This window comes from Alosa pseudoharengus, unplaced genomic scaffold (genome assembly GCF_046254945.1).
Source record: "Alosa pseudoharengus isolate Yale_2024_CS ecotype anadromous, Long Island Sound unplaced genomic scaffold, YU_APseudo_1.1 YU_APseudo_1.1_scf_14, whole genome shotgun sequence".
Taxonomy (NCBI): Eukaryota; Metazoa; Chordata; class Actinopteri; order Clupeiformes; family Clupeidae; genus Alosa; species Alosa pseudoharengus.
In genome coordinates, this window is record NW_027468609.1 from 35,572,500 (window position 1) to 35,598,159 (window position 25,660).

General features: G+C 44.1%; 2 protein-coding genes across 2 annotated transcripts; both read right to left on the reverse strand.

The window, feature by feature from the left end:
• Positions 1-56: 56 nt before the first annotated feature.
• Positions 57-8,869, reverse strand: phyhd1 (phytanoyl-CoA dioxygenase domain containing 1). The gene is made up of 11 exons (XM_076284838.1): positions 7,090-8,869; positions 5,685-5,843; positions 4,926-5,001; positions 4,543-4,590; positions 3,775-3,830; positions 2,881-2,943; positions 2,408-2,429; positions 2,138-2,266; positions 1,295-1,411; positions 1,005-1,131; positions 57-850 (listed from the first exon to the last, which is right to left on the reverse strand). Exons 1-11 carry the CDS (start codon positions 7,120-7,122, stop codon positions 805-807), a joined length of 876 nt encoding a protein of 291 aa, XP_076140953.1. The 5' UTR covers positions 7,123-8,869; the 3' UTR covers positions 57-804.
• Positions 8,870-9,088: 219 nt separating this feature from the next.
• Positions 9,089-24,977, reverse strand: LOC143123424 (volume-regulated anion channel subunit LRRC8A-like). Its single transcript, XM_076284837.1, has 4 exons — positions 24,872-24,977; positions 14,249-16,075; positions 11,105-11,426; positions 9,089-9,663 (listed from the first exon to the last, which is right to left on the reverse strand). Exons 2-4 carry the CDS (start codon positions 16,063-16,065, stop codon positions 9,388-9,390), a joined length of 2,415 nt encoding a protein of 804 aa, XP_076140952.1. The 5' UTR covers positions 16,066-16,075; positions 24,872-24,977; the 3' UTR covers positions 9,089-9,387.
• Between the last annotated feature and the right edge of the window lie 683 nt (positions 24,978-25,660).

A 25,660-nucleotide genomic window follows, 5' to 3' on the forward strand; every position in this document is an offset into this window, starting at 1 on the left:
ATACAAAGCTCTGCCTCATGTCTGGGTAAGCAGGCATGCCGAATAAAGGATACAAATATTTCCAACGTGTCTTTATTGTACACACAGTACGCAAACATTTATGCACAGCACATGATGTTCTCATGATTTTAACACACACACACACATACAGTAGTCATGTTGCCCTTCCAAAACACCTTATACTTTGTAATCACAGGTGAATTTGGAAACAAAATGCTCTCTGACTTCAAATCCATAATTAGACTAAAAGACCCAAAACTGGGCTTTCATCCAGTGAAGCATGAAGGCCACCGACTGTATGAATTCTTCCTTTCAAGGTCACACACACACACCGTACAGTACTCTTCTTTTACTCAGTGTGTGCTTGCCAGAGTTTGGATTAGTCCACATATTTAGCCAATGATGACGAGGGACTTTCCAGCTCAATTCAGTTTTTTTTTCCTTTCAGTTTTCAACTTTGAAAACAGGACATTTGTATGTCTGGAGTTGAGCTAGCGTTGAGGTGGTGACAATCTTCAGTCTGTCCCTAATCCGTTAAGACCAATGTCCTTGCCCTAGCTGTGACTGAAACTGTTGAAGCTTGTTAAATGTTACAAATATTTATGTTTCATGGAAAAACAAACACACCGTTTCTCAAAAAAGGATATTTTATTCACATATTACACAGAGAATATGAGTATGACTCTGTAACTATGTGTGTGAGCAATGTGTTTTTGTGTGCATTATTTGTCTAGTGGTTCTGGTAGCACCTGAGGTTAGTGGGTGTACTGAGGTTGCATGGTGTAACAGTTGACGTATGAATGACTAAGTGTACAGTGGGGTGAATGGCAGCTCCTCTGTTGGCTGTAACCTGAGAAGAGAAGGAGTGGAACACAACAAATAACTTCTTTAGTAAAGAAGAAAAATGCTTTTTTTTAGATCAACCCACCTCCACAGATGATCAGATACTAGTGTGCCATTTCCATGGGCTTCCTGCTTTAGAGAGCTATGCTGTGTGCTCTTACCAGTTCTCAGGGCTCCAGCGAGTTTCATGAGAATCCATCATGTGGAAAGTGTAGACATGACGTGAGTCAGAGGAGCTGTTCTGAGCACTGCGGTGCACCACCTCTCCATGTATCAAAACTAAGCCACCTGCGCACACACACACACACAGGAGATTATGATGATACTCTATATGTGCACTTTTGGACACAGGATAGTTAAGAGCAGCACTGCCAGACACAATGACAAAGCAACACTCACACTCTCTCTCTCTCTCTCTCTCACACACACACACACACACACACATTCAAACCTTTCTTGATGGGTGTAGGAACAAAGAGCTTGTCATCATACTCCTGCTCACAACCCACAAAATCCGTCAAAGGAAAGGTTCCTTTAGGAGTCCGCACCATCCTCCGGCTGATCCCATCTAATACACACAAGAACCCAACATCACATTCAGCTCTGTGTAGACTCTCTGAAAGGACTGCAGCATAACATACAGTAATTTCCTGTGTATTAGCCGCATTGTGTATAAGCCGCAGGACAGTGTTTTATGCAAGTTAAAAGAAACAAAACCATATTAATACCATATTAACTGCCCCCGTGTATTGATCTCATAGCTGAAGAAATTTAGCAAAATCTATGTATAAGCCGCGACTATTAGTTGGAAATTACGGTATTGGGTTCAATAATATAGGACTTTTTAATACATTCATATGAACATATAGTACTTACTGTATGTAAGTTATGACCTAAAATGATCCAGATAAGTAAGTATATAAGTATATATACTCTTTTGATCCCATGAGGGAAATTTGGTCTCTGCATTTATCCCAATCCGTGAATTAGTGACAGCACACAGTGAACACACAGTGAGGTGAAGCACACACTAATCCCGGTGCAGTGAGCTGCCTGCAACAACAGCGGCGCTCTGGGAGCAGTGAGGGGTTAGGTGCCTTGCTCAAGGGCACTTCAGCTATGGACTACCGGTCGAGGTTCGAACCAACAACCCTCCGGTTACAAGTGCTAACCAGTAGGCCACGGCTGCCCAGATGACCATGTCTATATGATTCCAAGAACTATATTGTGATTGTACAATTTGTGAAAGGCCCAACAGGTGGTTTCTAGATTTGTGCTTGTGTATAGTGCTTACTGGAATGTGATCCCGGAATAAACCACAGGCAGCCGTTCTCGAGTGTAGCGTCCTCCAGAGCGATCCACAGACCCATGACCCGACCCAGCGGCTCAGTGTACAGGAACGTGGCGTCCTGGTGCGGTGTAACTATGGCAACACAAACCCAACATATCAATTCAGGTATTCCCACAGAACATGTTTCAGCAAGAAATGTCTTCTTGTCGGTGCTGAACTTGCACTATATGCATGTGTGTCTTTGTGTGTCTGCTAGATAGTCCTCTCACTCACCCTCTCCTCCAATGCCTGGTTGCTGAAATATATACAGATAGAAGTTCAACAAATGTAGTACAGTATACACTACCGTTTAAAAGTTTGGAGTCACGTGTTTTGTTTTGTTTTCATCATTAATGTTGTAAATGACTGTTGTAGACAGAAATGGCTGATCTTTAATGCAATATCTACATAAATATTATACACATGTCCATTACCAGCAACCATTCATTCCAATGTTCCAGAGGCACATTCTGTTTACTAATCTGATATCATTTTAAAAGGCTAACTGAGAAAACATTGTGTGTGTAAGCACATTCACATGTAATCTGAAAACTGCTGCCCTGAAAAAAAAAATGCAACTGATCTCAACTGTATTCTGTCTATAATGGAGTGGAATGGAAATTTCTAAGTGACCTCAAACTTTTGAACGGCAGTGTAGGTACATAGTACATTACATTACATCAAACCAAACCACATATCAACTTTACCTTGAATATGTACATGCTTTGCAGGATGACGGGACTCTGCAGTCCTAACTTCTTTGCCAAACCCTGTATGAAAATGTGTTAATTATTGTACTTACAGGACATTGACTGTTCCAGAGGGCATGGCTATCTCTAATTAATGGCATGCTATGCATTCACATTGCCTGTACATATAAAATGCATTGATCAATGATTCTTTAGTTTATGTTCTATATTGTTACTGGTATCGATCTTGCACTTATTTGGGTTATTTGTTCACTTGCTCAAACAAGAGCCACTTCTCTGTGGTATGTGGTTCATGGCAACCTTGGACCACAGCACTTTATACATAGTGTTATGCTTTCATTGCAATAGGTGCTACTGAGCTGCGCTAAGCAACCCTGTGACACCGTGCAGTTAAAAGTCATGCCACATTGCTGAGTCATCAGTCAAGGTTCTAAGGACAGTTAAATGACACCACATTTGTCATTCCATTTTCACTGCAAGACAAACAACTAATCACCATTTCAAGAGTCTACAAGATCCTTTATGCAGATATGAGAAGAATGTCTTATCTGTGCAAGTTGAACCTTGCCATTTCGTCCCCTTAGAATTATAAGGTTCTATCTGACATTTTTGTCGAAATTGACATATTCGTAATCTGGGACAACTTAAGAAGGTGAGGTAAGGTGTTTCTAGTTATTGTATTCATTTTTGGACATTATATCTAAAGAGGTTTGTTCCACTTATAACTCTATGGAATTCTAAAACTTTGAAGCACAATATGTCAGAACTAACTCACAACCTTATAATTCCAAGGGGATGCTTTGAGTGTCCGGTAAAGTTGTAAGAGACAGTTCTGTTCTTCTCTTCTGTGGCTGTGTTATAAATCTGTAAAGTTTCATAAAGCATCGGTACCTTGACTTTCTCTGAATGGGTGATCCTTTTATATAGTGGTTCATATGCATGCAGGGCTAGAGGAGACAAAACACTCTCAAAAACACAAACCACAAACACATGCAGGCAAAATAATGTGAACTGTGCAATGAATGAATGAATGAATGAATGAATGACGTGTAAAGGAAGGGCATTATATCTGGTGTGTCTTCATGATAAAGGAAGTGGTTTAGTGTATATGTTGCATTTTGCAAAGATTTTGTTATTTTGTTAAAGGAACACGGCACCCAATGTCAGTAGTAATATATGTTCTTACCTTAACTTTCACGAGTTGAGTCATACCTCTCCCGTGTCAGTACGTGCACTCAAACGCTCTGGTGCGCGGCGCGAATGTGTTAGCATGTTGCTATGCTAGCGGGCTCAGACGTAGCCATAGAGGGAGGAAGATAGCAGTAATCAAAAACATCCACGTTTTCCCTACTTAAATACAGTTGCACGAGTAGTTGATAAAAATGTGTAAGGTCACACAACATGAAACGTGGTGATTTTCCAAGCGAATAAACAGGTGAACTACAATGTGTGGCGCAATAGCACTTGGGAGTACTTCGACCTAGCGTAGTAATATTAATTAACACCAAATTGTAGATCCCAGCCATGTTTTCCGCCGTTTGCAGCAAAGCGGAATTCTATGAAACATCTGGAAAGTTAAGGTAAGAACATATATTACTACTGACATTGGGTGGCGTGTTCCTTTAAAATTGTGAGTAAGTGATTTAAATACTTGCTCACCATGTCCAACTTTGTTCAGGGAACGTTCTTTTGGGACAATAAATTCACCTATGATCACAACAAAAACAACCTTTAATTTTATTTTATATTAAATAGATTTTAATAGATAATAATAGATAGTTTTAATCTACTGTAAACATACTCTGAATACCACAAGGACAATTATTATAGTAATACAGCTCACATCAGAGTATAAGGGCATGACTCATTTTTTAAGAGTTTTTACCAATGACTGCTTTATGATTTCCTACAGTCAAGCAACCCTAAGCCTGAACATCATACTTAAAATTGCCTTTTTAGGTGGTGAAAATCTATCCACATTGTTATAGCTGTCAATGTGCCGTATAAGTGCAATGCAATATGAAATTCTGATGTGTACAAACCTTTGTCATCAAACACTCCTTTCTCAAAGAAGAAACGGATTTTATCTCCACTTGTGATGAAATAGTCAGCGCTTCCCTACACACACACACACACACACACACACACACACATTTTGTGTGGGTCACACAGGGTAATTTCAACAAAGGACCTCACAGCTGCAATATCATTACACCTCAAGTGCCCAAAGTATGACCCCTATTCTTCCCACAAATGGACGGAGCAATTCCACTGATTAGTCACGCTCCTCTGATTTTCTCCATACGCTCGCCCCATATCCAGTCTATAACTGAGCGACTATTGATGTATTTCTAGCAGAGTAAGGAAAGGCTAGGAATAGATAAGGATAAATAGATGTGGTGTACATAAAGGAAAAGGAGGGAAGTCACAGTTACTGGAGGCAATACAAAACCACTTTACAGGGACACACTATATATTCGGGTATCCTAAGAGGGCAAGGACCACACAAGTAAAGCACTGAAGAATAGCGTGGTATCTGACTGGGAAAGATAATAAGTTGTACAGATCTAACTACGAATTCTTACCTGCATCTGAAGACAGTGTGAACATATGAGAAGCATGAAACATAATGTTTACAAACAAAAACATCCTCCTGTAAGTGATGATGAAAATTCTCCCACTGTCAGCCAACACTCATTCTTTCTCTTTCTCATTATCTCTGTCTGTCTGTCTCTCTCACTCACACAATCACACACACGAAAATGCTAGGTTATCAATTATGAGTACATGTGAGTGTATACCTGGGATTTCAGCTGTTCCTCCTGATTGGTGGAGAACTGTATACGGCAGTGTGGTGGAACGTCCATCTGCTCCACGATATCTTTCATCCGTGCCCGCAGAGCGTCACACTCAGCCTCCGTCAGAAAGCCCTCCAGGACGAGGTAGCCATCATCCTGGTACTGTCATACCAATGCCACAGAATCACTATCAGTTGATTTGGAGCTACTCTTAGAACATAATCATGAATGGCAAATGTTACATTTTAGTGGAAAATGTTAACAATAAAAGAATAAAACTGTTTTGGGCAGGGATGGATTACTGCACGGGCCTACCGGGCCCAGGCCCAGGGGCCCAAGGGGTCAGGGGGCCTAAAAGCCCAAGCCTTTGCAGGGAATCATTGCCTCAATATCAACAAATCAGTATGTAGGCTATGGATCTGATTTAATTTAGTATTGGCCATCCCCAAAATGCACCAGAATACAGGAAATCACATCAAACAAATTAAAACATTTCTGGGGGAGGACCCTTAAACCCCCCCTCCCACATATACAACAATAAGTGGGGGGCCCTTAATACATCTGGGCCCAGGGGCCCAAAAGTTCATAATCCGCCCATGGTTTTGGGCCTAAACACTTGTCTTTGACTGAGCAAATACTGCTGTTTAAGTTGATGAACAATATAAAAAAGCTTTGAGACATAGGAGGGAGGGGGTTCTGTTACGTTCACATCACATGGCTTTATGTTTATGTTCATGGTTCTTAACAGAATAATATCAGTTTACATTTAATGTTCACAGATACACAGTAAACTACATATGGCAAATTAGCTCTGATGTGATCTCATGAATGTACATGTTAAAAAGTGATAAAATAAGAAATAGCATCCTTTTGTAAAAAATAATATGAATGCCTATTGCATATTGTACTGAAAGGTTCCTTCATATCACACAACTCTTCTCCGCATGAAAATCCTTTCAGCGAATAAACGCAATGACTTCAATTATTACAATGCTCATGGTACTGACATTAAGCAGGCCTATGTGAGTCTAAGATTTGTTCTACATGTAAGCCTATACTGTCATTTCTTGCCATTCTTTAGGCTATTACGTAATGTCCCTCACGCCCCTCGTGCGAGCAAGTCAGAGCAAAGCAACCGATCGTGCAACCAGTCCAATTTGCATTGGCCTATTTTTGTGAAATAGTGAGATATTCCAGAAACAGCTGTCAGTGGATTTGTTGGGAAGCCAATCTGATGAAGCCCAGGTACCAGACACCACTGCCTAGGTGTGATTAGTTAGAAGTGATGATCAACCCAGACGTGACGAAAATACACGAACTGCGTCTTTGCCATCAATCCAAAAACTTTACCGACAACCAATTGACCACCGTTTTGTTTGAAATTTGCAAATTAAGTAAAAATACTTGCCCTTTGCACGTCAGAGTCTGTCAAAACATCCATGCCGACTTCTTTCACGGTAGTGCACCGTCCGTCCCCAATCCGGGTATCTCCCGAACTGAACCAATCCAGAGCAGCGCGTGATCTAAGACTCGTCACATTCGATTAAAATGTAACCTTACTGATGCAACATTTCGTACTTTCACCTTTAGTCACTGCACACAAATGCGAAACCGTGACTTTTCCCCCTGTAACATCTTGTCGTTCAGGTATTTGGTGAGTTAAATTGGAGCTTGTACAAGGGACACGGGATTTCAGGTAATACTCTTAATACTGCTTGTGTTTATAACTGGAAACGCGTCGCCTAGTGGCAAAGTAACCTTATTACAGTACATTGTAGATCAGAATGACCAATGCCATACATTCATTCTTTCATTGCAAGGCCGGTCACCTCACGTCGTCATCCCAAAATGGATTTGAAGGTCCAAAGAATTAACATCATCATGGGACATGGGTATTGATAAGTATGGGGAAAATAAACACAGCATGCCTAAGTTTGATGCCCATATTAAAGCCAGTGATGCAGAAAGCAACTCAGAGGGCACCCTTTGGACCACTATCCCATAGTTAACTCAGGGCAGGGATCAACTCAGGCAACAGTGCACAGACAGCACTGCTGCCTGGTATTCTGCCTTTAGACTAGACAGACACACAAGACACACGCAAACTGAAGCGGCACTCATGGCAATCTGTTCGCACATGAACACACAAACATCTAATAGTGAGTCCAGACTAAAATGACCATAGTAGAAAATGTATGGAACAAGTAGACCATAAATAACAGTAAATTCTCTCTCATTTAGACCCACTTACAAACCAGCACCTATACTCTTGCTCATATACATATATAGCAGCAGCTGCTATTAAACACTGAGAGCCTTTGACTGAGGAACTGCTCAGGTTGGATAACTCCTTCACATAAAGAAAAAAAATACAAATCACATAAAAAAGCATGCACACACGTTCACTCTGGGGGCACCACACCCACACTTACCCACACACACCCACACTTTCCACCAGTACTGTGCAAAAAAACGGAGACCAAGGCCAAGTGTATTAAAGGAGTGTTTCATTGGCTTACTGAGCAGTATGTGTGTGGGTGTTTGACATTCAGTCTCTGTGGCTGGGCATGACAACATACCTGTCAGTACACTCAACCTACCATTCTCTTAGTTAAAACATTAAAATAATTACAATATAATAATAAACCATATAAACGTCTAATACAAAAAAAGTGTTATGTCATGAATGTTAAAACATACATTTGCATATCTTGAAACGAATGAAAAACATATATATAAAATTAAAAAGAAAGTTTTTTGTGTTTTTTCCTAAAAGCAGCCAGTATTCCAGCATATGACATTAAGGCCATTAGAACAGGAGTCATGAGCGGTGTGACTGCCTGTCTCAAATTCCCTTTTGTAGAAGGACCTTCCATTCTCTAGACTTTCAGAAGTGAAGTAATCCCTCCACTTTACAGATTAAGTACATGTACACAGGCACGCTAGTGTGTGTGTTTGTGTTGAGTATGTGTTGCACAGTGTTGAGGATTGAAAGAGGGTATGCGTGTCGTCATGAGATACTGTTGTAGAGCCGTTAGTGTGTTTTTGTTCTCATTCCACGCCTCAACTTTCTCAACCCATTATCAGGCACAAGCTCAACACACACACACACACACACACACACACACACACACACACACACACACACACACACACACACACACACACACACACACACACACACACACACACACACACACACACACACACACACACACACACACACACACACACACACACACACACACACACACACACACACACAGTTGTGTAAGTGTGAGCGTCTTTAAGAGTCTTGCCAACTGGCCTTCCTACACTGCCACCTTGAGGCACGGAAGCGTGATTGCGCACACACACTTGAGCATGTGCCCTTGCACACATTACATTGCAGAGCTCCAACGTTACATTTCTAATACAAAAGGTGTCTCATTCTGGATTAGCCACACATTCACTCATCTCTCTGTATCTGTCCACACTTTTGTTTTCTTCTAACCATCATCAGCTTGTAGTCCACACCTCATATTAAAAACAAAAAAATCTTTAAAAACAAAGAAATGAACAAACAAAATAATCTTTAAAACAAAAAGATCCAAAACAAAACATTAAAATAGACAAATGGCCTGTGGTCAAATCCACCCATCGCTCTGAGAGTCTCTTTCTCTCCATGTGCTCGTCCTCGTTTCCACGGTCATCCCCCACCCCATCCTCACGCCTGCTCCTTGTCGGCGCGCCACAGCTGTTCCTTGACCTCGGGCGGCAGCGTGTTGAAGAGGTCCTCCTCCACGACCAGGCCCGAGCGCTTGAGCAGGCGGCACTCGGACAGCTCGACGGGCAGGCCCTCCAGCCGGTTGCCGCGCAGCTCCAGCAGCGTGAGGCTGGTGAGCTCGCCGAAGCGCGATGGCAGCGTGGTCAGGCAGTTGTTGCCCAGGTGGAGCGTGCGCAGCTTGCGGCACTGAAACAGCTCCGGCGGCAGAACCTCGATCTGAGGAGGGGAGGGAGGGAAAGAAAGACAATATGTAACCAGGACAAAAAAAGAAAGAAAGAAAGAAAGAATGGGAGGAAGGAGAACAGAAAAGGAAGATAGAAAGAAAAAAAATGACAGAAATAAAGAAAGGAAGTAAGGAAGAATGGAAGGAAGACATTGGAGGTGAAAATTATAGTGTAAGTATGGGGAAGTAATAGGGGGAGGTTGACTTCTTCAAACACTCCCATACATGTTTACACCCTTTCCCCTTGTAAAGTCTGTGAAGGTGTGTGGGGCAAAGGAATTAGGGATGACTGCACTACATTCTATAGGTAAAACACACTAAAGCCAATTAACACTGATCATCTTATGCCAGCTTTTCTTCAGGCTCCCTCTGTGTGTGTGTGTGTGTGTGTGTCCGTGAGTGGGGGCACATATGTATGTGTGTGAATGTCTATATGTGCTTGGGAAGGAAAGGAGAACACATTGTTCTCTTGGGAAACATACATTGTAATTCCTCAAAGCAGATGATTGTGTGTACACATTAACTCAAGCATGCGCAGACACACACACATACACACACACACACACAAACAGAGTTGTTTCTGCTGAGATCATGTCCATCTGGACTCCCCACACACAAATTACACAACTCATTTAGGTCTAACGCGCTAATGGAGCAACAATAAGTGTGTTCGGCACACAGACACATGCACACAGACGCGCACACACACACACACACACACACACACACACACACACACACACACACACACACACACACACACACACACACACACACACACACACACACACACACACACACACACACACACACACACACACACACACACACACACACACACACACACACACACACACACACACAAGGCATAGCTGGGAAGTCTCATAAACTGAGGCTATATTTAGGGCCATACCACCTACCTGGACTAGACCCTAAAATAAAACAAATAAACACAAAAGCATGTGCACTCTAATAAATTCTCTAAGAAACACACATTCTTGCAAAAACAAAAACAACCCAAATTAAAAACATGTGCTCCATTACTAACTCACTCACACACACACACTCTCTCTCACACACACACACACACACACACACAATCACACTATATTCAATTCATCAATTTGACTCTAATCTAATTTCCTGGATCTGATCTAATGTGTCTTTATGGAACCCCAGGCACAGGCCATTTAGAAGAAAGTCCACATGACAAAGCATCTTTTTTTAAATGCAGCCTCAAGTGTTGAACTTTCCATCCACACAAACAAGCACAAACCCACACACAGATGCTAATACGGTAACACACACACACACACACACACACACACACACACACACACACAGACACACAGACACACAGACACACAGACACACACACAGGCACACAGGCACACACAGGCACACACACGGACAGACAGACAGACACACACTCACCCTGTTGGCCGTGACGGCCAGTGACTGCAGGTTCTGCAGGAAGCCGATGTCCGGGTGGATGCTGGTCAGGTTGTTGTGGCTGAGGTCCAGGTAGCGCAGCTTGCGGCAGAAGAACAGCTGGCTGGGGATCTTCTCGATCTTGTTGCGGTTCAGGTAGAGGCGCTCCAGGCTGGTGAGCGTGCCGATCTGGATGGGGATGTAAGCGATTTGGTTGTACCACAACTTAAGGCAGGTGAGCCGGTGCAAGTGCTGGAAGCTGATGATCTCCTCGATGGTCTTCAGGTTGTTGTCCTTCAGGTCGATCTCCTGCAAGTTGTGGAGACTAAAGGGGAGGAAAAGGGAGAGGGATCACATATGGAGAAGAGAGTCAGATGACTCCAGAATCAAGACATAACAAGAATCATTCAGATGTAGGCCTACATGTGGGTATTCTTGTAAATGGAGGGAAACAAATGGGACATAACTGCAATTATTGGTTGACCACACCCTAGCACAGCAAAAACCCACTAATGAAAAACAAATGGCACTGTAGTCAAGCACACTTTGAAGGTTATGCTAAGGTTATGCATGTGTAGGTGTGTGTAAAAAAGAAAGCTAAGGCCAATATTTCTCTGGCCAGACAAAATGGGAGTCTGTGTGTTTGTGCAATCAGTTAAAAAAAGCGGTATCAAAATGAAGCCATTTTTTTCAACAAAATAAAATACTACACTGCCCATCCCTGGCTGTTGGCTGCAGCAAGGTAAAGCTAGGTAATTTGTTTATGTCAATTTTGATCCAATTTGACCTTTTTGCCATGTTGCCCTAGCCTAGAAATCTAGACGTGCCCCTAGCGGCAGCAAATTACATTTGCTGCCAGGGCTAGTCTAGCAACTCTCCGTTGGCTTGTGAGCTCCAGAAATCGAAACTTAATCAGGCCATTGAAATCGTGTATAGAGTCGTTTGGTGGGCTTAACATAATGATTGATGGCAGAGTTGCAACGGTTTGGCTTGAATTCCCTGCTACTTGAAAACAAATATCCTATTGCGTCCTATTGCGTGCAGAGGGAATTTGAAAGACAACTGATTATCCCGCCCCTCGGACTGAGCACTGCGAACGGTGAGTGCCCAGACCCTACATTTTAATGTGGGTCTGGCTCGCCAGGCTAATGTTGCCCACCAAAAATGTCAATCAGCCCACCCAAATGTAGTAGGCTAGAACCGGCCCTACCCAAAATAGTGCATTTTTGGGCCTACACTTTCAACTAAGCTACAGAAATATCTTTCCTATTTAAACACATTTTGACAAAGGTTAACTGATAAGAAACAGACTAGTTGTATATTGGTGATGGAATTTAAAAAAAATACAATTTTACCACTCAGCTAGATATATTGAATAATGAGACTGTTACTAAAAACAATTACATATTTTAATGGGGGGGGCGGGGGGGCGGGAATTAATTACCCGAAAGTGTAGGCCCAAAAATCCACCATTTTTGGAATATTATTGAATTTCTATAGACTGACGTCATCATACTCTAGAAAGTCAGATACTATTTCTAGTGCTCCATTGGGGCGTGATTATGGGGCGTCAACCAACACAGGGGTGGAAATGCCTCAGCACTCAATTGGATAGACCTAACCAATCAGAGCAACGAAACAGTTTACCGTGAAATATAATCCTGTAGGAAGAACACCCGAACCATCCTTCATATCAACAGATGCCTTAACATTGTTTTCTGGTCGTTTTTAAAGTTATCGTGCATTCTGTTTGTACATGCTGACTCGCCGTGAACTGGGGGTCCTTTGATTTGTACGAGATTGTTTATCCTCAGACGAGTTTAGAGGGGTGTGCTGTCATTTTGCGTAACTTCTTGTTTTTTGGTCATCATTGTTTTTCGGTCAGCGGTTAACATTACCAATTCATGAACAGTGACATGAAAAGTTTGCGCTACCAATGACCCCCTCCCCACTTGTGTCCTCTTGGAAATACTCTGTAGTACTCTGCAGGCGGGTCTGGTGATAGACTGTTGCTCATATTGTCAATCATCATAAAAAAAAACCATCCAGACAATTTCATTGGTCTGAACAGCTCGGGTTCGGGCATACCGGTAGTTGCTTCTTACCGAAATAAGTCCAGACCGAACTTCCCGACCTCAAAATTTGTGGAAAAAGTTCAGGCTGGTTTTCCAGACCTATTTATATTGAATTTTTGGAAAAATTTCTAAATGCCAAAAGTTATAATCTGTTTCAGTTAAGGTGCCCAATTTGTTTTAAACTGTATTTAACCTGTAAGAGGTTGATGATTTCTGATATTTCTTACTGATTTAAAATTGTAAATAAAAATATTTAGGGTTTTAAAATAATCGGTTAACCTCTGTTTTTCATGATAATGTCCCTATAGCATAACCAAACCTGTGTAAATATCTGCCATTATGGACTAAGGCCACCATATTACATTTTTGGACAAACTTCAAGAGGCCCCATGTTTTAATCTGTTCTAATTGGGGTTCTGACAAGAAATCCAAAGAGAAAACTTTGGCAGGAAAATATGCCTAATTTTTCTGGCAGATGACCTGTCTATGTGTGTGTCACTTGAACACTGCTTGGATCAGTATGTGGACTGACAGGAGAAGAGCCAAAAAAAAAAAACAATCAATCAATAGTCACCCATTTGGCAATGAGACTGCATTAACACTGCAGTAATGATTTGAGCATGCGTGAGACCATGAGTGTGTCTGTGTGTGGAAACATTGTGGCTAGTACAATTTCCTGACCTCTAGCCGTGTCAAAAAAGACAGATTGCCCTGTGCAGACAAAAGCAATAGAGTTATAAAGGGGAAGTACAGGAAAAGATTTTGGCTATGCGTCTTTATCTAACTTCTGTCTGTGCCAACATTTCATGCAACAGTTTTACTGAGGTCTTACATAACCTGGCAATCTATTATGCCACATTTGTCTCAGGACTTTAAAGGTGATTGGCTCTCCCTCATTTTAATTTTTTATATTTTCTATTTCTACAGTCATATTTCTTATCGTTTGTCCAACTGGATCCTATTTACAGTCCTTGCAGCGCTTAATTGAAACAGGAGGGAGAGGGAAAGGATGACTTGGAGACCAGGTAAAAGCGCACCGATTGCCGAGGTACTGACCCGGAGCTGGACTCACCTGAAGATGGAGTGCGGGATCCGCTCCAGGTCACAGCGCACCAGCTCCAGCTCCATCAGGTTGACCATCTTCTTCAGGCTGTTGAGCACCATCAGCTTGGTGCCCTCGTTGTTGATGGAGAGCTTCTGCAGGTGCTGGCCCACCTCGGTCACCACCTGGGGCAGCTTGGTCAGGTTGCTCTTGAGCCGCAGCACCTTGAGCCTCTTGAGCTCCCGTAGGCCGTCGATGACGATGTAGCGGTTGTTGTCGGCGCTCAGGTTGCCCGTCAAGTGCAGCTCACTCAGGTTCTTCAGGCTGTAGATCCACAGCGGGATCTCCTTGATGTCGGTGAACTTGATGTGGAGCGACTTGAGGCTCTCGCGCATGAAGGCCAGAGCTGGCGCCTCGATCTTAGCCGGCGTGTGGTAGAGCCAGAGCTCACGCAGGTTGGCCAGCTGCGCGATTGTCGGCGGGATGGTGATGTCCGGGATCAGCTCCAGCTTGAGCACTTCCAGCTCGAGGAGGTCGAACACGGTGTCGGGGATGCCGCTGAGCATGAAGAGGTGCAGCTCCAGCTTCTCCTGGACGTTCTTGGTGGCGCGTTGGCGCAGCTTCTCGGGCGTCCACTCCAGGTTGAGGTTGAGCTGCCGCAGCTTGTTCTCGCTCACCTCCGACAGAAAGACGGCGAAACGCTTCGAGTAGAGCGGGTCGTACTGGTCGATCATGTGCAGCATGAAGGCAAAGTCGTTCTTGACATCGGGGATGTCCGAGTAGCTGCTCTCCTCGCGGATGGACTCGAAAGAGTAACGCTTGAGCGAGCGACGGAGCATCCAGCACAGCGTGTAGACGCAGATGAGGCCGTAGACCATCACCAGGCTGATGTAGAAGCAGGCCAGGATCTTGAAGAGAGTGGCCAGTGGGTGGGCGCACAGGTAGAGCCGGTAGCCAGTCAAGCGCTCCAGGTCCACCGAGCACCATACGCTGAACTCGATGTGCCGCACGTAGTACGCCGTGTAGCAGATGATGAGTGCGAACTTGACCACCTTGATGAGCGTCTGGCGAATGTAGAGGCGGTAGACGATGTCGCCCTCCTCCACGTGCACGCGGAACTTCTTCACCTTCTCGAAGAGCGCCTTGGCCTGCTCGCCCTCTTTCTTGTCCAGGACACCCGTCTCGGAGCGGTCCACGATCCCTTGCTCCAGTCGCGACTTGGTGCGCTGCAGCATCGGCACGCTGGCCTCCACGTCCTCGGACACGTTGGACATCCGCTTGTGGTCGCCGCGCGCACCGTTGGCCTTCATCGACTGCTGCGAGGGCGGCGGCTTGGGGTCGCTCTCCTCCACCACCGTCTCGGACAGCGCGCGCGTAGTCCATGGCGAGTCGAAGCACTTGAGCAGGATGGACACAAAGTGCTCCAGCTTGGAGCTGGTGCGCGGGAACTTGAACCAGAAGTTGCTGCAGGCCAAGAAGATGAGTGTGTGAAGCAGCACCAGATAAGGGAAGTACTTAGCAAACCAGTGCAGCTTGTTCTCGTAACACACAGCGTCCACATAGTTATACTGGTGCCGGTCCAGGTCATACTGGATCCCCTTGGGCTCCGGTGGGCCCACCATGCTCGGGTCGGCGCTGACGTTCTGGTGACCGCAGGTCAGGTTGACCACCCACTTGCAGGGCAGGCAGATCATCTTGTCCTGCGTGACCTGGAGCGTGCCGCCAAAGACGGCGATCATCAGCATGACGATGGAGATGTAGTCCGTGAAGACGTCCCACCACGGCTTCAGGATGCGGTACGCCGGCTGCGTGTCGGCAAAGTACCGCAGCTCGGTGATGGGGATCATGATGGCTTACCTGAAGAGAAGGAGAGAGGAGGGAATGGTGTAAGAGAAAGAAAGACAAATGATGAAGAGATAGAGAGGATAGATAGAAAGAGGTGAAGAGAGGTTGACAGTATGATGGAGGCAAAGAAAGTAAGACACAAGATGAAGAAGAGAAACATGGAAGGGGTTAGTTTGCGAGCATAAATTCTCGGACACTCACTGATGCATGTAAGCACACGTGCACTCACACACTCATTCCCCACCACCACAGAGACGCACTGATAAAATGCTAGACAGAAGGATTTCTGTGGCCATATGGACAGATTGAAAACCGCAGACAAAGGGCTACTTCACTGTGGTTGAGTCTACGCACATGTGCGTGTGGTTTATGTAAAAACCCTTTGTCTGCATTTGTAACTTTGTTTCTGTGTGTGTTTGTGTGAGTGGGTATATGTGTGTGTGAGTGAGTATATGTGTGTGTGTGTGCATGTGTATGAGTGTGTGTGGTGGGAGATGGCTGTGCCTCAGCTGAACTTCATAAAGTCTTATTTAACACGGCTCGCTCCATCCTGGTTGGCAGCGCCATCTCTCTTCATTGCCAGATTGGCACATGGCGGAGCCATTATGTCTCCCATCTGTTCTTGATCTCTTCTGTTACAGCTGTAAGCCTAGCACCACACCAAGTATCTAAGTGTGTGTGTGTGAGTTAATTCTGTGCTGAGACATCAGAAGCTAAATAAAGATTGTCAATATAGCAGAACAAAAGTTCTGACACTGCATGTGGAGAACACACGCATACAAACACACACACACACACATACAGTCACCTCCCTGATGGATCAATATGACTAAATATAGATTTTCCCAGGCCAGTAGGAGAGAGGAAATAGCACACAATATGAATTAATTAGGTGAATTAATCCAATAAAAAAACAGCGATAGAGAAATACAGAGAGAAAGGAGGGGAGAGCAGGGATGGACAGAGACAACTTGACAGAGGGAGGTAGGAAGGGTGCGAGAAAGCGACTTCGGAAAAAGGCATCTCCCAGTCTCCTATTGTTCCTCTGTAGCTGTGGAGGTCCATTACATAACAGGTCATGGACGTTTTTGTGTGTGCGACTGTGTGTGCATGTGTGTGTGTGTGGGTCAGACAAGACAGGAAAGACTGAGTCAGACAGGGTGACGACGCCACAGAGTTGAATCCCAGAGTGATTCTTCAGCTATAGTAACTTTGTGTCCCTGACCTAAGGACTGCTTTACTGTGCAGGGAAACTGCAAACACACAGACACACCTAACACACACACTCGTCCCAAATTCCAAATAGTTCTGTATTAAAGTGTGTGTGTCTTCGTGTGTGTGTGTGTATGTTATTCAGTAACTTATGTTCTCAGTACATGGTGGCAATAGCAAGGGACAGAGAGGGTGAAGAGCCAGAGAGACGAAGCATTCCTCAGAGAATTATCCTTAATAACCATTTAGTCAATGATTTGTCATTTAAACAGTCAGGAGTTTGGGCTTAGGAGCAGCTGTGTGTGTATGGTGTGTGTGAGAGAGAGTGTGTGTGTGAGAGAGAGAGAGAGGGAGAGAGAGAATGTTAGTTTACTTTGGTTCTTATCTTACTATTCTCATTCCATCTGTACCATTTCACATCCACACACACGTACACACACATACTGCAGGATCCCCCCCCCCCCCCCACACACACACACGCACACCTTCTAAAGCAGAATCTGTATCCAAACCAGCGCGGTTTCCTTTCCAAGACCGCAGAATAAACAGGAGGATGAGAGTGTGTGGTGTGTGTAAGTTTTTGTGTGTGAGTTTATGTGTGTGTGTGTGTGCTCTGATCAGCTCACTCGTGTGCGACATTTCCTCTTTATATCAGGGAGTGGTCAGGAGACAGGGTCCATAAACATGCACACACACACTTTTTTGTGTGTGTCATCTCCATCTTTCTCCCCCTCGCTCTCTCCCTCTGGTTTTGTCTTTTGAGGGACAGGGCAGACATTTCACCTCCTCTGCAAGTAACCCTAAGCAACCAGCACCCAAGCGCTGACATTCCCTCACACACACACACACACACACACACACACAAAGTTGTTGTCCCTCACCCTGTCAGTAGCTGTTCTGTCTTAAAGCAGCTAAATGTGTATAGGCAAACAAAAGTGTGTGTGTGTGTGTGTGTGTGTGTGTGTGTGTGTGTGTGTGTGTGTGTGTGTGTGTGTGTGTGTGTGTGTGTGTGTGTGTGTGTGTGTGTGAGAGGTCCAAAAGGGGAACAGAAAGCCTTAATTTTCTGGGTAAAAGATTAGAAACGTGACTGTCGACAGTATAAGAACAGGGGGGAAAAGATGGAGAGAAAAATAAGTGGTGATGAGAAAAAGAAGTCAGGAAATGTCAGGAGCGAGGGAGGACTAAAGAAAGAGATTAATTACAGAAAGAGGGAATAAAAAGACTGAGGGGGAGGATAAGTCACTGGAAGTGGACAGGAGTGAAAGCCAGTGAGAAGGAGAAGGAAAACTGATACTGCATGTAGGCCAGCTTCTCGGAACCAGTCTGGTCTGGTCAACCCTCAGCAGCCCTTAATCCAAAAGCAAACCAAGTGAAGACAACCTCAGAGAACACCTTGTACTGTCACACCAGTGAGTGAGAACTTAGCCTGGCCTCGGCCTGCCTACCAGCAGACTACCAGGGACAATAAAGTACCTACCTATCGAGAATGCCTAGGGGACACACTGTTTAGCCAGGTGGGACAAAGCTCTGTGAAAACGTAGCTTGGACATTAGGCACTTGAATGATATACTAACACATTTTGACTATGTGACAGCAATTATGGGATTGCTGCAGTGGATCACCACTTTGGCAGCAGAACGGCATCATTGGGAACTCTGTTTAACAAGACAGTTTAGCAGTATGAGCAGTGCTTCAGTGGGCAGCTGGAGAATGCTGTGTGTAGTTGGGCACTGCTTCACTTGTGGTGGAAAACCGGTTAGGCAGTGGAGTAATTATCTAGCAGAGGAGTTGCGCATCTGGGTCTATATGTAGTCACTCATTGGGGGAGTTTAATTAATTATTTTTAGTTCATAGTACTCACTACTTCTGAGAAAGATTGCGGATAGTTTTTATTTTTGCAGCCCTTCAAAGATTTCAGCTTGTGTCAGTAACTCTGTGTGTGTGTGTGTGTGTGTGTGTGTGTGTGTGTGTGTGTGTGTGTGTGTGTGTGTGTGTGTGTGTGTGTGTGTGTGTGTGTGTGTGTGTGGGTGCATCTGCCCTACCCTGCCCTTCCTTTCCCAGCAATTGCACACAAAGCAAAGTGTGTGGTTTGGTCTGTGGTGGCCTGACTGGGGGGTAATCATTACTAAAATGCAGGGAATGGTCTCTCAGCTCTGTGCACATCAGGGCTTCTGCACTAAAGGACATTTATAGCATTTGGTCAAATCACTTTGTGGTTAGATTTCTGGGATTTAATGTTCTCTGGATGTGGCAAAACATAGAAAGCTAGAAAGCAAGAATTATCTGCACCTGTTGAGAGAGAAAGAGAGAGAGAGGGAAAGAGAGAGAGAGACAGGGGGCACTCAATATCTTTTTACTCAGATATTTGTTCCCTCTCTCTCTCTCTCTTTCTCTACTTGTGGTCATCAGACCATTCAAGAGTCATGACAGCAGTACAGCCAGGTGGCTCTGATTATGCCTGTTAGCTCAGATTGGAGAAGGGGACATGTGCAACAGCAGCGCTGCAAAAATCTGTTCCAACTCTGTTCTAATAATCATTTATCTGCTCCTAAATTGTCTTTTAATGCTCTGAACAGTATGAAACAAGACCTTGTAGTGTCCATTAAAACAGTGCAAACACACACACAAACACACACTTTCTCTCTCTATCCTTCATATTTCCCCTTATTCCCCCCTAGTCTCTATCCTCTCATTCATCTCATCTTTCGTGTCCAGGTATTTCTCTCTCAACCTCCCTTCTTTCTCTCTCTGTCTCTCTCCTCAATCCCTCCAGCTCTCTCAAATACACACAAAGAGACCATTGTTGGTCAGTTCTTTGTCCAGGCAGAGTCCTGAATAACATGGCCGATGCCAGTGGGCACTCCTTAAAGCCCTCACAGAGACACGCTCTGTACACACACACAGCCATGGGCACCTTCACCATAGCCTACTTCTCCCTCACATGCACAAAAACAAAAACAATGCCTATTGTATAGCGAAACCATTTCTCATGTGAAATTGTCCAGTGAAAAATCCCACTCACTCGCTCACTCATTCATTCACTCACCATTTCCTGGTTAACAGGTTGACCCCCTACCACTGCATTGCCACCTCAGATGAATCATTCTGTCCTCTTGGTCGTGCTGGGGCTCCCTGGTGGCCTTCCTGACTCACCAGTTTCTCTTTCTCTCTCGCCTGTCTAAACCAACACCCCGCGTCTAATTTCGCCTCTCCTCTCTTTTTCCCTCCATCTATTTTCTCCACATCCACTCTCTCGTTCGCTCCCCTATAATTCCACCTCCCTCAGTCTCTGTCCCCCCCCCCCTCTCTCTCCCACATCCCTCCTTGACTCATCTCTGTGCCCTTTTTCGAGTCACATTAATTATGATTCTGCCCTAGCCTACTCAGCGAGCTTTTTGCCTGGCAGCTGGGAGCTCTGCTGCTGTTCTGTCGCTCAGGGGGTGATGATGCCAGAAGGGCACAATGGGGCACATCGGGTTTCTGCAAACTCAACAACATCAGCTCTCCTTTCATACCTGAAACTCAATAATGACAGCATGACAACCTGAAGTGTGAGGGGACATAAACCCATATGGGAGAAAATTGTGTCAGAGCTCACCTACTGTTATTCTGGTGTAACAATCTGAACTCATTTAAAAAAAAAGCTACACTAATTCTCAACAGTATAACCATGCCAAGCAGTATCAATACAGCGATAACACCTGCAGACAATAGACCAGGGTTATTCAATTAGTTTGTAATGGGGGCCAGTTCATGAAAAGCATTACAACTGTTCAAATGTTGTATTTTGTACATGCATAACAACATCATTAGCCGGTTGTTGGTGGCTAATATGGAATGAAATCTGTGATAACAGATAAAACAAATGGAATCTGTGCTTTGCACATGAACTGCTAGGTCCAAGATTTCCAGTGAGTACAAACAGGATTCAGACACTGTTCAGGTGAATTAAATGTTTAATCAGTCGCATATGTAGCTCTTCTGACTTACAGTATAGGCCTATGTTACATTTGACGTTCCCACCATTTAAATGAGATGACCGTGACCTCTAGATTTTTTTTTAGCAGTGGGGGCAGGCCAGTAGCCTAATAATAATAATAATAATAATAATAATAATAATAATAACACGGGAGTCCGGGGGTGTCTCCCCCGGGATTTTTTTTCTTTTCTGGTTGCTAATCACACTATTTTAATGTTTTGAGAGGGACAGGCCCATCTTTTTTCTGACGCACCTCACGTTACCCCATGCATTAAACCAAATGTCACTGCTTGAATAAATGAAAAACATAGCCTACTGAACATGGGCATCGTCATAGTTCACGATGACAATGAAAACGTTTAGCCTACTTGGTTTCTGACAGAAATTACGTTCTGTGCCAACATATTGTAGAAACACAAACATGGCCTTTATTTGGCGAACGGAGGTGCAAATCATCTCCTTTACTTTCTTTGGTTATTATAGTCTACGATTCACTTTAACGTTTTGCCGTCGCCACATTTACAAATATGCAATTTACCTTCGTTAGGCGATCAGTGATACTTTTTGCTTCGAATCGCAATTGAGTGCGCATTTAATGTAACGTGCCACATGATTTCCAAGAGGCCTTTAGACAGGCTCATTTCTGACTTCACTTGCATTTGTTTATGTTGTAAGACGTGAAGAAATGAAGGACATCAGCATGCAATATGCTACTATATAGGCTAGAAATACTTTGAAATTCCCTTTGAGTCGGATCTGCTCCTCCTTTCCACCAAGTTTTGCAGAGATTGTGCCTGTGTTTTTTTGTTTTGTTTTTTGCGATATTGTTGACAGAAACTATTTGTGTGGTGCAACCATAGACTGTAAAAAATACCTGTTAAATATTAGTAGGCCTAGTTCATAAACTCCAACAGTGCCAATTTAGGTTGAAACTATGGCACTTACGTTCAGCTTATGTACAAATGTAATGAATTGTAATGTAGCCTAACTTGTTCAATGGGCTGAGGTGCAGTGGCTGCAGGACTGATGAGGTGCCATTTACACGACGCTGGTTTTTGTGAAACCGGTGAGGTTTTGTTAACGGTTACGCCTTGCGTGCACACGACGCCGGCAGTTTAGAAGACTGAAACCGATAACGTTTGAAACCGCCGGCTAACTTTATGACGACATAGCCCCACCTCTCAACTCAGCCAAGGCACTCGACCTGACATGCTGCTTGTCAAAACAAACCAAACCATTTATTAAAATGTTTTTCTTTCCCCTGTCATGATTTATGTGCACAAGCCTATCAGCCTTTAGTGGCTAAGTTAGAAGCACACGTTAGCTTAACTTAGGTAAACATTAGCTTACAGCATGTTAGTGTTTTCTCCAGTGGTGCTCAGACCTAATGCAATGCGTAGGCTAAGCATTTGCAATTTCACATAGCAGTCACATACCTTGAAAATGAACTTTATTAGTTTAACAGTTTAATTGAAAACCGAATTGTCTGTAGTCTCCTTATTTCATGCGACTGATTAACCAGAGCCCTGACATTCTCTGGCTTAAAGGTGCCATGTGTAAGAATTGAGGTAAAAATATCCAAAAAATGAGCTACACGCATCAAAAGAATGAGAGGAAATAAGGGCGATGATGTCATTAAAAAAATGACAAGGTATAGTGCTGCAGAGATATCAACCTGAATTAGCATGCTAAATTACTAGCCACAGCCCGACAAGTGTCATAATACCAGTTTCGGCCATGGGAGGCAGTATGCGGGTAACATAACCGCCAGCCAAACTGCAATACACGTGTCTCGGTTGTTACTCTAGGGTAGACAAACTCACTTTCTGGAGGTAGGCCTATAGTGCCCCATCTTTTATGGAATGTGGAGTATGAATTGATTTTTTGGCAGACATTACACATGGCACCTTTAACAAACTGTTTCAAAAATGTTTTCTTCTACGCGATTCACGCGAAATTATCGTGAAGCTTCTGCACAGCGGCGTCATCGACTGGTCTGGCATATACACTCTAGCACAGGGGTGGGCAAACTGCGGCCCGCGGGCCGGATCCGGCCCGCCAAGCACTTTCATCCGGCCCGCCGAGCATTTCATTTAGTTATCAGGCTGCTCGCTATTTTTTTCCTGCGATAGAGACGACGTTGGTTAGCTTTACTGCAAACTGCTTTTCACTCTCCTTAGATAACGTTTACAATGTCAATGTCAAAACATCATGTTAAATAGAGATAACATCATGTTAAACTAAGTTAACTCTTAGTTATCTCCTTTGCAGCAGATCTAACGTGAACATTATACAATCCATTTAATTGGGAACGCGTCTGCACTCACGAGAGGGAGAGAGAGCCGCAGGTTCCAGCTGGCTTGTGATTGTTGATAATTTATATCTCCTTCTTATAAGAAAGTTTTAAAAGGAAATCATGAAGGCAACAGTAGCTCCCACTACTGACCATTTAAAAACTGTGAGAGGGCCCAGCCGTAGGTACAGCACTAGCCATAGCGGAGCAGGCAGAATATAATTGAGAAATAAACGTGAATTAAAGCGACTGTCTTAAAGCAACAGTGCACAATTTATACATTTGTTAAACAGCATAAAATTAGCAGTATTGCAGTATTTTTAAGCAATTCATATTTTAAAGCAAATACTTTTCATACTAAATTATAGGCTATAAAAAATGTATTTTTTTATGCGTGTGTCGTGTGTGGGGGGGGGGGGTTGTTGTGCGGCCCGCCGGCCAATTTTCAAAACCCAATGTAGCCCTTGAGCCAAAAAGTTTGCCCACCCCTGCTCTAGCACATTTAGCCGGTTACACCTCTGTGTGTACACGTGAGGTTTTTTTCTTGCCGGTGTCGTTAAAGGTGTGAAAGCAGTAAGAGAAAATTCACCCGGCGGCGAGCGAGAGATGCAAGAGATTCTTTTTTTTTTAAAGGGCCAGTACAAATGCCCTGCGGGCCGCTAATTGAAGAGCCCTGCAATAGACCATAAAAATCCTTTACCTTCCGTCTCTCTCCCTCCTAACTCGTGCAAATTCCACCCATAATTCCCTGTAGGCTACTCAAATATGAAACAGTGGTTCTTTCTGTTGGTTAAAGAGAGACAACCCATGTAGGCGAAGGGAGTGGGTGAACAGGATGTTTAGATTGGGCTGTAGTCTACCCAGATCTGTGAAAAGCCCCCCTCTGCCTTGCAGCCAAGGAGATACGCTCATCACCTGTACATGAAGTTTCAATTCATTCAGTCGAATCCCTTCACAGCCTCCTCAACAACAACTTCTAGCCTGCGACATGGAACGCGCAGCTGCCACCATAGACTAGGCTACTGCCTCAGCTGCCATGAGCTACCTGAAGAAGCTTACTTATCGTCAAGGAGAGCTGATAACATCGGTCGCAACGGAACCTACTTGGCTGAAGCGGACACCCAAGAGTTCGGTGACAACGAATGAATCTCCCGTAAGCGTTAATTCGGTCGCTGCCCCATTGCCGATGGTATTCTCTTTTGTTGGACACCAGCACCACCCCGATTTTTGAAACCGCTTCAGGCCGACAAAGCGACACTTTACACACACACACACACACACACACACACACACGGGAGACAGACCAAAGTCGTAGCCTACTCACCAGGTTTGTTACTTTGACGCTGTCTTCTTTCAGCCACACATGGCTGATACATTTCTTTCCCGTCTCAGTGCGGGAAGCGACCTCTCAGTCTCTACACTCCGAAAAACTCCGGAGGAACGCGGCTAGCCACACCCAGGAAATTGCGTCAGAAGAGCCACTGCGGCGTTCCAGACTCTTCGCTGATCCGACAGAATGCGGTTCTCATATGGGTTCTTACAAAACAGAGGCAGACCTATCCTTGTGTATTTAAGGTCGCTTGACGTAGGTGCAGGTGGCCCAGTGACACCGGCTGATTTGACGCATCGTCCGTAGAGTTGAGGCGTGAGGCCCTACACTTTAAAGATGCAGTAAAGGATAATCCACCGCCAGATTCCCGTCTATTTCATCTTTGTACCACCTGTGTGAATAGTTCCCACATTAGTGTGTGTGTGTGAACATCTAAACTTGCATTGTGAGAGACCCATATTAGCTGGGAAGGAATATGTGAAAAATCATGAAGATTGGGCACTTCTGGAAAAGTTTTTGATTTTTGGCAGGATGTTAGGTATAGGCCTAAAAATTTAAGGTTTTCTAAAATCCATGGATACAAGTTGGGGTGGCCCCCCTAGTGGCAGTTATCCATAAAATCCAAAATGGCCCCCGCCGAAAAGAGAAAAGGTTATATCTCAGTTCCTTTAATCTTAAATTGTTGTATAATGTATTTTTCTCTACTTTGTTTGATACAAGGAATCCAATTTTGATATGTTCTTATTTTAAGTCAATTTCCGAGTTAAATCTAGCATCATAGTC